The sequence below is a fragment of the Mesoplodon mirus genome (assembly GCF_964341445.2).
Source record: "Mesoplodon mirus genome assembly, chromosome: 2".
In the NCBI taxonomy this organism is placed as follows: Eukaryota; Metazoa; Chordata; class Mammalia; order Artiodactyla; family Ziphiidae; genus Mesoplodon; species Mesoplodon mirus.
In genome coordinates, this window is record NC_138977.1 from 108,444,293 (window position 1) to 108,459,214 (window position 14,922).

The 14,922-nt window shown below is 44.1% G+C and overlaps 1 protein-coding gene across 1 annotated transcript in view; it reads right to left on the reverse strand.

Annotated features, from left to right (window-relative positions):
• The window catches only part of ARID5B (AT-rich interaction domain 5B), a 192,244-nt gene extending 177,875 nt beyond the window's left edge, over nucleotides 1-14,369 (reverse strand). Inside the window, exons 1-2 of the mRNA XM_082640341.1 lie at nucleotides 14,314-14,369; nucleotides 13,634-13,888 (exon numbers count right to left, since the gene is read on the reverse strand). Coding sequence (XP_082496467.1) covers nucleotides 13,634-13,888; nucleotides 14,314-14,334 — 276 coding nt within the window. The 5' untranslated portion in view covers nucleotides 14,335-14,369. The remainder of the gene's footprint in view (nucleotides 1-13,633; nucleotides 13,889-14,313) is intronic.
• Between the last annotated feature and the right edge of the window lie 553 nt (nucleotides 14,370-14,922).

The following is a 14,922-nucleotide window of genomic DNA, read 5'->3' on the forward strand; positions in this document are numbered from 1 at the left end:
ACCACTGCGCCACCTGGGAAGCCCCTCTTCCCACATCTTGATCCCTGTGCCCTTCCTGACTGTGGGCCCCAGCTTGCACGTCCATCCATTCCTTCCATTCCTTCCATCCCTCCAGGCTCTGGAGCTCTGGCTGGAGAAAATGGTGATGGCTTTGCCCACCGGGCTGCCTGGCCTCCTCCCTTTGCTGCCCCTTTAGGACTAACAGGTTCCTTTTACTTCATTACAGAAAATGGGCCAAATAGGAGAAAGTTTTCAAAACTGTAATATTCCAAAGCTTTCCTCCAGAGAGTGCAAGGTGGCAGCCCGTGGGCCACATCTAGACTGAATACATGTTGCATTTGGCCCACAGTGTTTTTTTAAAAATTGTATGGAACTGCCAACTAAAACCACACAAAAATCTGGCTTTCTGGCACGTCTCTTGAAAAAATGGAAAGATACGGCAACATCAAATGACACTGCTGTCCGCAACGCTCGCCAGGACCTGAAGGGCAACATCCAGATGAGCCACACGCTCCCCGGTTCTGTCTCCCAGCCTGGATCCATCCACTTCGGCCTCCCTGCCCAGCCCACACCTGTGCCTCTGCTCCGGGCTCCTTTCTCTCCTCGTCCGTGGAAGACATCATAGAGGAGGTGGTTTTTGAACAGGATACAGCAGTTGTGCTATTTTACTTCACACAGAAAAACCTCAGCAAATTTTACGCCCCTCTTCGGATACAACCCCCAATTCCTCGACCTGTCAGCAGGACAGCACGAGGCGTCTGCCACCTGTGTTCTAGAATCAAGACAGCTCGAGCTCCCATTCAGTCTCTGTCATTTACCTGATGAGTGAACTCAGAAACCTGGGCAGGTTACCTAGCCTCTCCGGTTGCCCGCCTGCAGAATGACACGGCCCTAGAGCCTCCCTCATAGCACCGTGGCTGTTAGGGAGTAAATAGAAGGTCCATGTGAAGCTGTCGGCACCTAGTTTTACTACTAACTTTATTAAAATCATATCAGACCAGGGGCCAGGCAAACGTTTACCGTAAAGGGCCAGATGGTAAACACGTGAGACTCTGTGCGTCACAGTCTCTGTCGCAACTACTCAGCTCTCCCACGATACTGTGAAAGCTGCCAGAGACCGTTTGTAAACAGGTGGCTGTGCACCAATAAAACTTTATTGACAAAACAGGCAGTGGGCCAGATTTGGCCTATAGGCCTTAGTTTGCGGCTCCGTTTTCTACTTCTCCACAGCCAGCCAGACAATGTAAATCAGTTCTGAAAATGCTATGTAGGTGTCTCAATGGGATCGAAAACAGTAGGTGCCTCCAGTGGGCTTCAGTGGGCGTCTCTAACCTGTTTCCTGGATTCACCAAGATTCGGCTCAGCCCAGAAATCATGCCAAAGGGAGAATGCTCCCACCTCCACATCCTACCAAGAAACCTTTTCCCAGTCTTCAATGGAATCTCTTTAGCTCTGAGTTCAAACGCTACTTCTTGCAAAATGCCTCCAGAGACCTTCCTAACAAGATCAGGCACCCCATCATAGGTCGCTGTATTTTCCCTTCTCCATGCTGACCGCACCACAAAATCACCCATTTATTTAGGACTGTTTGCTTAATTGTGCCTGTGCTCCCCACCCAGTGAGAAGCCCCACGAAGGCAGGATCTGCCTGGTTTCCTACCTGTCGCTCCAGGGCCCAGCACGGCCTGCACACAGAAGCCGCTCAGGAGGTAGCAAACCGAAGGGAGGTGCCTGGCTCCTCCCGTGGGCTTGTGGGATTTAAAGAGCCCGTGCAAACACTTTACTGAGCAGGTGCGCTGTATTATTACCAAATACTCGCCTAACAGTCAACAGCCAATTTGACTGCAAGTTCCCAGACAGCAGGATAGAAGCTTTCAAGAACCATATGCTAAATAAATAGATGAAGGACCAAAAGAAACTATTCATAAAGGCTCAGATAAAGAATAGGTCAGTATATAATGAAAATCCCAATTTTATTTCTCAATATATTCTAAATAGGGGGATATGAAGATCACCTGGCAGAATCGAGAATCTGGTGTTTTCAATCCTGCCTCTCAGTCTCACTTAGATGTGACCTTGGGCAAGTTACTTAACACCTCTTTTGGTCTCAGTTGCCTAGTCAATAAAGTGTGGAAATGTCACAATACTACCAACCTTAGAGAATTTCTTTGAGAATTAAATGAGTATTTAATTTATATGTTAATATATTTGCAATGCCTGACACATAATAGCTACTCAATAGAAAAAAAAAGTAACTTCATTGAAAACACTGTGGGTGAAACTTTTTCAAATGGTTTTGGAAAACAGCAAGTTGGGAAGTTTCCTCTGGGTTGTGCACCTGGAAGAAGGAAGTGTGAATGTGGTTCTAAGACTACAATGTATGGCCATGGGTTTCCTCCATTTTGGATAAATCAATCAACTTACCTTTTCCTTCTTCCTTTAGAGAGTAATATAAGAACAGAAAGCTTTATCTGGGTATTAGTCACTGTGTTCACTGTTATATCCCAGTGCAGAGAACCCGCACATAGCAGGCACGCAATAAAAATTTCTGAATGAAAGAAACCATCCATGAATATCAGACGGTAGCAGAAATGCCAATTCTGTTTATCACCAAGAATGCTTTTCTTGAGTCAATATAAATATCCCTATCAGAGGGCCCTCCTGGCTCCAGGAAAGAATTTGGAAATGAGGGTAATAAAGGTGAGATCCAGAGGGGACCCTGAATATCAAAGCCTGGCTTCTGTGTAATCACTCACCCTTTGATAAGTATCTCATCATTAGAATAAAAACCATACACTCCATTAGTGACTTTATAAAAGTGATCTCCCACAGAGGTACCAACTACTGGTGTAAGACACGGCACTGGAACGACCCGCCTGAACACACCTATGGGAAACACTTGCCTACTTTCCTCAGACTATAACCTCAAGAGAGCAGCCCTTCCCCAAAGCAGCAGACCCCTGTGCTTGAGGGACTGGGCTCTGGTTCTACTTGTCACCCACTAGCTCTGAGCACATGCCCAAGATTTTTCTGAGCCTTAGTCTCTGCATCTATTAAATACAGGGGGCTGGACTTGTTCTCCTGAATATCCTGTAAGTCTATTAAAACGTCCATGGCACATCAGCCAGGAGCCTTTTTCTGAGATAACCATGGCAAGTCTTCCTGGTCATCGTGATCAACAGTGCCAAGAGCTGTCTGGCCAGTCCCGCCTACAAGCACACATGTCTGACGGCAGAGGCAGAGGGACCGGCTGCACCCACGGACAGGCTATCGTTCCAGTCAGGAGAAGGTCTCAGAACATCAGAACAACCTACTCTGCATCGGACTGCTTCACCACACGTCAGAGGCCCTCATTCCACAAGGCAAATTTCCAGTCAGAACGTCACCAAAGTTGGGTCGTTACAGAATAGAAACCGCTAAACCTGGGCCCGTCACTGAGGAAAGTCTGAGGACAAGGTAATGAATGAGAACATTTTTATTCCCTGGTACAATATCTGGCTAGTTTGCTTTTTTCCCAATGGTACTCGGAGCTGAGCTCAAACTAGATGACGGCAAGCAAAGCTTGGACTAAAGGGAAAACAGTATTCTGTCAAAATGATTTCCATCTCCAATGTTCCACAGGGAGCTTGGAGCAGGCCTAGTGACAAGTAAGTGGATGGTAACTTGGCCTGTTATCTCTGTAGTATGCAAGGCTTCCTTTGTGAGAATAACACACACACACACACACACCTCCATATATAGATAGCTGTATATACATACACACACACACTTTGATATGTATGTATATGTACATATTTTTAAACATATTCGTCCTTTAAGAAGAACACACAGAATTATCAAGATTAAATTATTCACACTTACTTCTTTGTCTCCAGTAATACCGTGTTCTTTTGTGCTGGTAAAACAACATGTGCTTTAATTAGCAAATATCTGTAAATAATTTATTTGCTTTCAAATACAACAGAACAATGGGGTCGATTTTCACATACATTTGCCCAGTACACATGCTGGGTCTTAAGCCAGACTCTCCCATTGTTCAATAACTACATCAAGCTGTCCAACTCTTGCTGCCCTCCGTGGTGGAGGGGTGGGAGAGGGGGCTAGAAACCCAAGTTCCTTCCAGAAGCCACATCCCATTTTGCAAGACCCTAGAAGGCAAGCACATAGCACTGTCCAGTCGAAGCTACAACAAACTCTTATGATCTCCAACCCTGGAGCCTTCTGCGAGGAACACGGAAGAGTGCCAGAGCGAAGGGCACTGGAGTCATGGCTGCTGGATGCAGGTGCTCTGCTGCCCCCTGGCCCCCCAACAGTGTGAACCCCAAAACATAAGGCACAAAGTGTGAGGCCCGTGAATCACAAAACCTCATCTAGGCTCTGCAGGGTTAAAACTGGGCGCTGCGTGTGCAGTGCAAAGAAAGATGTTAAATCAAATGAGAATGACTGCTCTAGGACTGGAGGCACTATTATTTTGAATAAGATTGAAAAGGCCAGAAAAAGCAATTCAAAAACATTTCAATTATGTATTTCCCAGAACTCCATCTTTGAGCAACTAATGCAAATGTTACCACCACAGTAAACCTTCTTCCCACATAAAAGCATATAAAACAGGTTAAACAGCATATACTTTATATATCATATGCATACTTCTGACTATTAATAAAAAATTCAAAATCTATGTATGCTTTACTCTCCTAAGCAATACAGTAATTATGATTAAAGGGCAGGCGGCACAAAAAGAGCCAATTTATCTTACTCGTGCCCAGGAATACTATTGTGTAACTAAGCAACTAAAGACAAAATATGGTCTAATTAATTCACTCCTATGCTTATTTAAAAGACACAATTAGAACATTTTTATTTTCCAGCCTGCACAGTAGCTCAACATGCTTGAGGGTGTACAAAGCAAAGCCTATTATTCTCAAAGACAAGAGTTTAATGTTTAGTGCCACTGATCCGGCTTGGAACTCAACTCTGGGGAGGAGGGATGTGCATCACTGCCCAGGTGCGCTGGAGTCATGAGAAAGGAAAGGTGGGGAGAGGGGAGATGGTTATGGGGCCACTAGATTGACCAGCAACACGTGATTTCTACCCCCAGGTTTCCTCTCTGTTCAAGGATGGAGATGGGACCCGGAACTTGATGTTCATCATGTGTGTAAGCACACCCACCACTGTGTGTCAATTCATACAGCCACAAAGATCCTACAGAAAATTCATGCAGTTAAACCACACGTCCTAGTCTGTGTGATAAATGTCAAATATCCATCTTGAACGCTGTTAACAGTGCGTCCGATTTTAAAAGCAGAATTAATTTACGCAAGTGTGTACTAGAGACTGATGCCATTAGCATGAGTCTAAAGCACCCTTTCAATAATCATCATCATCTACACGTTTGACATGTGTTGTCAGTACCGTTGCTCACAGTCCAGGATGCGAGCCACGCTCTTCGAAGGCCAAGGCCCAGGTTCTAATCTCCAGGAAGCCAGCAAGGATCATGGTGCGGCTAGAAAAAGCCATCCACGTGCGAGGGCACAGGAGCAGATTTTTTCAAGAAATGCAGGAATCCATGACCACATTTCTGAGAGGCGAATGAATCCTTAAGCCAACAATCAATAAATTTATTTTAAATTTATTTAAAAGCCAAGCCAACGGGTAATCACTAGCTACAATATTATTCCGAGTAGAAGATGGCAGATATCCAACCACCCTGGCTATAAAAAATGACAAGCAAATCCATTTGATTCCAGCAATTATATTCTGGATATTGGTTAAAACTAGACTTTGATAAATGAGCCTGAGTCATGTATCACTAGATGCCACTGTGAACAATGGTATGCTTTATTAACGACTAACAGCGAAGTATTTACATGTATGGACTCGTGCACTCCATAAAAATAACATTTCCTTAGTATGTGCCTGACACTCTAAATGTCAAGACAGGTTTTAATTGATTATGGTTTTGACTTGCTATCAAACACGTGGCCTCATCAAGACCATCAGTCTAGAAAACATGCTAGTTCGCCGGAACTGCCAACCAACACTCAGGTGAGAAGTGACTCCTCTTCCCTGAAGTCCCATCTTTCTGCAGACTGCCACCCCAAAGCCCTGACTTTTTTTTTAAACAACCTTTATTTATTTATTTTTAATACAATTTATTTTATTTTATTTTTTTTTTTTGCCACCCTGTGCCGCTTGTGGGATCCTAGTGCCCCAACCAGGGATTGAACGAAGGCCCTTGGCAGTGAAAGCTCAGAGTCCAAACTGCTGGACTGCCAGGGAATTCCCCCAAAACCCTGACTTTTTATGGGCTGATGGCTGAAGACTGGAAACATGCTCAAAAAGATGGAGATGCTGGCTCTCGCCTGATCATTCAGTCCCAAATAGTCACTAATTTCTTTGGTGAGTTCTACTAAAAAAAAAAAAAAAAAAACAAACCTTTGCGCATTTTCACAGCCTATGGTGCAAAATGATATGGATTTTAGAAGAGAAAGAAATGTGAGGTGGGCTGCTGGAGCTGGCCCACAGGTGAGTGACCCTCTGCCAGAAAGAAAGAAATTGGGCCAAGTTTAAAGAAAGCAGCCTGTGGGGAAGCATTCATTTTAATCATGTCATTCAGTCATTCAGTAGATACTTGATGAATGCACTGACTACGGTGGGGAGATCCAGAGGTGAGTAAGGCACAACCCTCTGCTTCTGAGAACAGCACTGCAGTGGGGAGGGGGAAGAGGGGGTGACAAGCACAGGAAAAGCACACAGATAACCATTCCAGGAAGCACCATGTGAAAACTACCTGGGAGATTAAAACCAAACACTGGACTGTAAGCCCCCTGAGGGCAGGGGTACTTGTCTGTCTTGTTCAATGCTGGATGACGCAGCCTAGAACAGGCTCTGGCACAAAATAGGTGCTCTATAAATATGCATGGAGTGAATAAGACCTCAAAGGTGAAGACAGTACTTCATAGTTTCCAGAAAGATTGCGAAAGGCTACAAATAAATAGTGACCTTAGTTGATCTCCACTTTAACTAAGGGATGCAGATAAGAGTCTGACAGCTTTTCTGTGACCAGTGTCTGTCTATGGGGGTAGACTAAGAGTTTTTTGAGGGCTGGGCCATTCTCCTGTATCTCAGTACCCCACTGTCCAGCACCTAGTAGGTCTTCAATCAGCAGCTGAGGAATTGAACACATGCCTTTTCCAAAAACATATAGATAGTGACCCTTCCTTTGAAAACGTATTGCATTTACTGTCAGAACAATTCACCAATGTGTTACATCTTATATTGCTTTTACATTTTTTAAAAACGTGTGTTGATCTCATCTATCAAGATTGATAAGCTTCTTGAGAAAAAAAGCCACATCATGAATTGTTTCACATCCATCTCTGTACCTAGCAAAGCACGGAGCACATAGTTAGCACTCAGCAAGTAGCTTTTATTAACTCAAGATAGATGAAACCAGCATTGGCCGGAATTGGGAACTTAACCATACAAAATACAACTTAGTATACATTCTACTGATTCTCAAATTTTAACATCCTAGGCTCAATGCTGAAACAGAATTTTGTACATGTAAAGGTTTTTGACATATTAATGTTAAAGTATTTCTTCTATTATTGGATCTTGCTCCAAAGCCAAGTAAGAAAGACAAAAAGGTACACAGTCACATTCCTTATTTCGGATCAACTCCATAGGGCAGGGGTCAGCAAACTTTTTCTATAAAGGGCCAAAGAGTAAATATTTTCCACTGTGTGGGCCATATGGTCACTGTCACAACCATTCAACTCTTGACACTGTAGTCTGAGAGAAGCTATAAACAATACATAAACAGCCTATGTTCCAGTAAAACTTTATTTACAAAAGCAGACAGTGGGCCAGATTTGGCCCTTTGGCCTTAGTTTGCTGATACTTGTCACAGTCCAATAAACTCTCTCCATCTAGTTCATTAGTTCTCACCCTAGTTCTAAAGGGCCTGCTAGGGAGAGAGTAAAGATATTCCTTCTCTTAGCTTAAGATCATTACTAAAAATAAACGATAACTATTATAACAGCATCCATCATTTGCTGAGCTCGCATGTATAGGTACGAGGCTAGTTGCCAGGACCTTTTCGTTATTATTACTAATTCTCTTGGCAAAGTAGAAGCCATTAAATCCATTTGACAGATGAAGAAACTGAGGCTTAGAAAAGTTAAAGAAATTGTGCAAGGCTAGTGAGGACACTGAAGAGATCTCAGAAACTTCTAAAAAAAAGAAATCAGCTCATGGAAACAGACCAGAGACCCAGTGAGTGGCCACCCACAGGCAGAGCAAGGCCAGTCCAGCACCTCCTGAATTTCAGAATGTGTCTGTGATATGATCAGGTGATCTTCTAAAAAATCCTGCTGATCCAGTTGACAGTTTCAATACTAAAATGTAAATCCTTAAGGAGCCTTTTATAATGGCAACACAGCTAAATCCACCATATGGATGAAAGCCAGCCTGATCTGGGGGGACCTGAATTGGCTATATGTTCTAGTAAACTAACCTAGATGCCGCCCTCTCATAGAGAAAAGCTTTCTTTAGGAAGGTCCATGGTAGTGGTCTCAAACTTTAACGAGAACAATACTACTAATATTAATGATAATAATAATGAGTCAACCATTACTGGAGACTCTGCTATGTGCCCACCTCAGTTTTAAGCACTTTACATGTATTAACTCCTTTAATCCTTAAAAGAATCCTGGGAAGTAGGTACCATATTTCCATTTTACAGATGAGAAAACTGAGGCACAGAGTTTAAAACTCGCCCAAGATCCACAAAGCTAGAGCAAGACTATTTAAAATGCAGAATCCTGGACCCCAATTCCAGAGATTCTAAATAAATTAATTCCAGTAGGGGCTCGTGAATATACATTTTTAACAATTTTTGACTGGATAGTGAGGCTGGTGATAGTCAAACCACTGTTAGATACCCTGGCTGCATACTAAAATCTGTAATGCCCAGATATGCTTGATATTGACTCCCTACATCACCGACTTACTCATCCACACTCACTGTTGCAGGGGACCAGCAAGCTTTCTTGTAGAATCCAGCCCATGATCCGTCAGGCTGAAATCCAACCTTGTATATCCACCAATTTTTTCTTTTTTTTGCGGTACGCGGGCCTCTCACTGTTGTGGTCTCTCCCGTTGCGGAGCACAGGCTCCTGATGCGCAGGCTCAGCGGCCATGGCTCACGGGCCCAGCCGCTCCGCGGCATGTGGGATCATCCCGGACCGGGGCACGAACCCGCGTCCCCTGCATCGGCAGGTGGCCTCTCAACCACTGTGCCACCAGGGAAGCCCCAATCCACCTATTTTTAAGAGCGTATATTGCCTAGAGATTAAGCACTTGGCAATCTGAAAATGAATGTAATCAGAAGTTACCCAGTAACAGAACCAATTACCCGCCTACTTTGCCATGTTCCTCCTCTGAAGAGTTACTGGCTGAATATGGCAATTGTAGGTAATTACTGAAGACACTTAACTCCTTGCATATGGCCCTGCTCTTCACTTTCATAATAATTCAAGACAGTATCATGATTAGGCCCAGAAGCCTCCACACAGACATAAAAGTTATCATGTTTCGTACTTATAAATTAAGAATATCTAAAATAAAGACCCCCATAATCATAACTCTTTTCTATTTATTCATTTATTTATTTATTTAGCGGTACGCGGGCCTCTCACTGTTGTGGCCTCTCCCGTTGCGGAGCACAGGCTCCAGACGCGCAGGCTCAGCGGCCATGGCTCACGAGCCTAGCCGCTCCGCGGCATGTGGGATCTTCCCGGACCGGGGCACGAACCCGCATCCCCTGCATCGGCAGACAGACTCAACCACTGCGCCACCAGGGAAACCCTCTTTTCTATTTATTTAATTTACAGTTATAAAGTGCTTTTGCCCATAATAATGTCTCTTGATATTTATAACAATCCCCAGTCAGCCTTACTATTGTTCCCATTTTGCAGCTGAAGAAACTGAGGTTCAGAGTGTTTACAGTTATCCAAGGTCAAACAAATAGTAAGTTGTAGAATCAAGATGTGACTCTCTGGAATGCTTTTCCTCCACACCAGCTGCCAGCACTGTTAAGTACGTGTAGGCAGCAGTGATATAAGCAGATCAGACATTATCCTAATTATTTAAACTAGTAATAAATTGTTAATGATTATTAATAATGGTATTAAATGTAACTGTTATTGTTCTATGACACTGGCTAGGATTAACTGAACTTTATAGAATAAGAATGATTCTGCTACCTAAATATCTGGTGACCTTTAGCAAAACTGACTAGTCATAGTTCTAAAATGTACAAGGAACTGCCCACATTTAGTACACACTTCTGGAATATAATATGATTTATTCAAGCTCTAGTTTCAAGGGTAGGTTTCAGCGGGAAAATAAAGCAACCCTAAAGCTTAAGAAGGCCTAGGTTCTAGCCGGCGACCTTTGACAAACCATATAAACTCTTCAAGCCTCTGTCTCCATCTATAAAATGGGCATACAAAGTCCTGCCTTACCTAGCCTGATACAATTAATGCAAACATCAATAAGAAAATTTCCCTCCCCCACCAAAAAAAAAATTTCCTCTGCAGATCATAGCAAACCACACAGGGACGCTATTTCTAATCTCGCACAATGATAATTTCCCTGTTTTTAGAACTGATGTCTTTATATTTCAAGAAATCATAAAAAGACAGAATGGTGCTCTTAAACCAAAAAAGCATACGTAGTCCTGGCTGTCCTTTCGAAATGGATGCTGATGTCAGCTCAATCAAGAAATTATTAACCTCCATTTGGTTACTTTAAATAAACTGTACTGGCTGATTAAATGTGCTGAACATTTTCTCCAAGGCACAGAGCACATCACCAGGAAACCTTTCTCTTTCAGTTATGCATTGCAAATGGCAAATGTATCATTCAAAACTATTTAAAATCAATAATAAAATCATTTCACTGTATATAAACAAGTTAACAGAGTAAGAGAAAACAAAGCAAATGTCTTAATGAGAGGGCCCTGTTGCCCCCTCTAGGTGCCAGCAGTAAATGCTGGTTTCTGCAGGCTCTCCTCCAGAAGAGACTGCTGCTGCTATTCTGCTAATGAATGACTGACTATCTTAGGCCAGGGGGGAAATGACATCACCAGGGTGGAAAACCGATCTGCACTGGGAAACTTTCTACCTGCTTTACATTTGTCATAATTATTTTGCACAATGTAGCCTGTATTTGCATAATTTTGAGGCGTGTCATTATCTCAATTGAAAATTGTTTTAATATGGCTGAATAATTCACAATGACATCAGCCAAAGTCCTAATGAAATATACAACTATAATCATACAGCTAATTACCAGCCGTGTTAGCATTAAAAAACAAATCATGCATAATATTAGACGATGTATATGCAGCTGAGGAATACAAATAGAGCCATCTCCCTCTCCAAACCCCCTAGAGTTTACTTTTAAATGGCAAGATTAATTTTCTCAGGTATGGCTCATATAGCAGTGACGAAACGCAAAGATCATTAAAATGGTTCGCTTACATTTCCCCATAATGAAAAATATCTTTTAAAAAATCGTGTATTTAAAAATATATCTATTCACTATCATTAGTTCTACCAGATGCAACCTTCGGCTAATATTTCTTTTATTCTTAAATCAGAATTTACTATTTAATTACACAATAGAAATTAAAACTGGACCAAGTGGGGTCAATTCAGGGTCTTTAAAAAATATTCCGCTTTCAATTGAAAAAAAAAAAAAGAGCGCGGCCACAAAATATCCCATAAAACACTGAATAATTTCCTTCTGGGTTCAGTCAGAAGTCTATTAGGCACCAGCTCTTTTCTGGATATTTAATCCTTCCCTTTTCCAGATCACAGGCCATGTTGAAGTAATAAATTTGAAAAGCAAATAATAAGAAATCAGGAGGGGGAGGGGAAGGCAGACAGCTGCGCAGGAAAGTTGGGTCGGGGGAGGGGGCCGAGCCAAACCTTGGGCGGTGCAAAGAGCTCAACCTGTTGGTAGGCTGCAGGATTTTTCACAGCATTTCCAAACAACACCTTTGTAAAATTGCCGGCAGACGTCGGGAAAGGTGAACGTTTAAAAACCCTTAGCTGGCCGGGAGGGCGGAGGGGAGGGCGTGTGGGTTGGGAGAGGTGTTCGGGAGGAGGGAGGGGCTTATTTCCGAAGAGGCTGATCCGAGGGCGAACGTTTTGACGAACTCCGGTAATTAACCGGCATAGACCACCGACGGGTAACTCGATCCCGGCGAGAAGGAGTGAACTGGAGGTGCCAAAAGTACAATCAACTCCACCAGACCAGGGAATTCTGGAAGGACTGGCAGGCAGCTTCGAGCTCCGGGATGAGTTAAACGGGGAACCGTTCACTTAACAAAAAGATCCTTACACCTACCTCGACAGCTCGAAAGCCTGGCACAGAGCTAGCTGCCCTCAGAAGTCTGAGTTTGATTGCCCTGTACTCGCTTGGGCAACACAAAGCCTTGCCAGGCGGCCGCGCGCCCTCCCGCCCCGCCGCGCCGCAGGCACAGCCTCCCCCAAACAGTTCCCCCGGTAGGTACCAGGGCGCTGAGGTCGATCAGCTGATGAGGGGAGCCCGCAGAAATGCGGTCACACATGAAATGACAGAGCCGAATAGGGGCGGCCGCCCCGGCGACCGGTGACAGCGGGCTCACCTCGGGCGTCCTGCCGGGAGCGCGGCGAGCGCCCCCGCGGCCGCCCAGAAACGTGCCGGGGAGGCTCTGTCCCTCTCCACCCTCCCCAGGAGCGCCGTCTGGGCACGGAGAACTCCGGACCCGCAGGGCCAGGGGGTGAGCACACACCCCTCTGCCCTTCCCTCCCCCGTCCGCGTCCCACACATCCCCAAAGATCGCGCTGGAAGGCGTCCACTTTGCGTGGAGTAATTGAAAACTAGAACATCAAATGGCTTGTCCGGGGAGAGGGGGTGGGGACGAGAGATAGTTGTTAATGCTTAACGTGTTTGTGCCGGTTACACGACCGCTTTGAAATCCGCCCGGGCAGATCTGCAAGTTATTTGAATGTATTATTCCAGTACCTGTCATTTATCACTTTATTCAACACGTCTTTGCCAACTCAATAGCTTTTGATCTCACTCTGCCTCCATTTCGTAATTTCCGCCCTCTTAAACATATCAAATACTTACTTAAAAAAAAAAAAAAAGAAAAACGGGAACAATATCGAAACCCACCGAAAGAAATCCACCCATCCCCTACCGAGCCAGACGCGAAGGTAAATTTTCAAAAGGCAAAAAATATAAAAAGCATGTGATGTTCAAGCGGCAATAGCAGGATCTCACACACACACACACACACACACACACACACACACATCCTTGAACAAAACCCTTCTCGAACAAGTTATTTGATCTTGACTAAAATCAGCAGTTGGATCTTCTTTGTAAAGCTGACAGCCAAACTCTGACAATGGCAAAATACTCGAGCCCCAGCTAGTGGCGCTACCCCTTTAAAAAAGAAGTCGATCCTGCTCGCCTGCAGAAGTGAATACAGTATTTTCAAGCTTGCCCTGTAATAAGCATTACTACGGGAAAAAATAATAAAGAAAGAAGAGAGGGAGATATAAGTTTACCACCTCGCCATGGTCGCTATTTCTGCCCTGGGGAGTGTCTTCTGGGAGGAAATAAAGTTTAGAGCTGGATAAAAGTTGCCGGCTGGTCCTCTCTTCCCACAACAGCTGGAGCTCCGCTATGCAAATCGGATCCTTTGGCGTACATCTTACAAAGAAAAAGTCGCCAAGGGACAAAATTCTTGGTTTGCCTTCAAGGTGGAATTGAAAAGCCTTGTAGAAAATGTAAGGTCCGTGCAAGCCACACGGTGAGCCGACCCACTGCAGGGGAAAAAAAGCACCAAATAAATAAGGTAGCCATCAGAGCACAAACGTCTATTCCCAGACACATTTACACACAGACATCCACACTCTTAATACAGAAGAGCCAACAGATATAAAGCTGGGTGGAAAAAATAATAGAGCCCACACAAATTTTCTGCCTCCCTTAAAAAAAAAAAAAAAGACTCCGGGCCCCCCCCACCTCTCCCTACCTCTCCATCTGAGGCGGTAAAATTACATTATGTATGTATGATCACTGCAGGGATTTTTTTAAACAATAAAAATGATTTGGGGGGATGCAGAGGGTAAAAGTTTGGTGAAAAGTTTGTGGGGGGTGTGGGTGGGTGCAGAGGTGTGGGTGAGCCGGGGGGCTGGGGGGTGCCGGGGGGGTGCCGGGATCGGAGGAGCGGAGGAGAGCGAAATACCTGGAGTGAGTTGGGCTCCATCTCGACGTTCTGAATTGATTGAACTCAACATTCTCTCCAAACTTGTTGGCTTGAATGGATTGCATCAGGTCCTGGCAGGGAAAAACATTCTCTGCCTTCAGCCGGCGTAATGTCTCAATATAAAACTAAGCTCTCGCCTCCCCTTCGGCACCAAAATGATTGAAAATGTGTCCTAATATTTCTCTGACGACTCAATTTTCAGCTCCTGTCAAAAATGTGTAGATTTCCTTCCAAACGTGGCTTGATCAAATTCATAATCGGCAGAAAGCCTCCGTCCGATCTCGGCAGGCAGAGGATGGATCAAGGCAAAAAACATATAGGAAGGTCTGTAAAAATAAATTCTGCCCTAAAAGTGTGTGAAGATGAGATCTACCTCTTCCTAATCTCCCTTGTCTAGCGGTTTCATTTGATGAGATTTTTGGAGGAGAGGAGAGCTAGCGAGCTCCGCTGTGTATCTGACAGGACCTGCTTGTATATGTCTAATATAAAGAACATTTCCTGCAGAGATTCCGGGGCGCTGCTCCTCTTTCTAATGCTCCTTAGCAGATTTGCTGTTATTAGACATGTAGATTTGTTTGATAGTTAAAT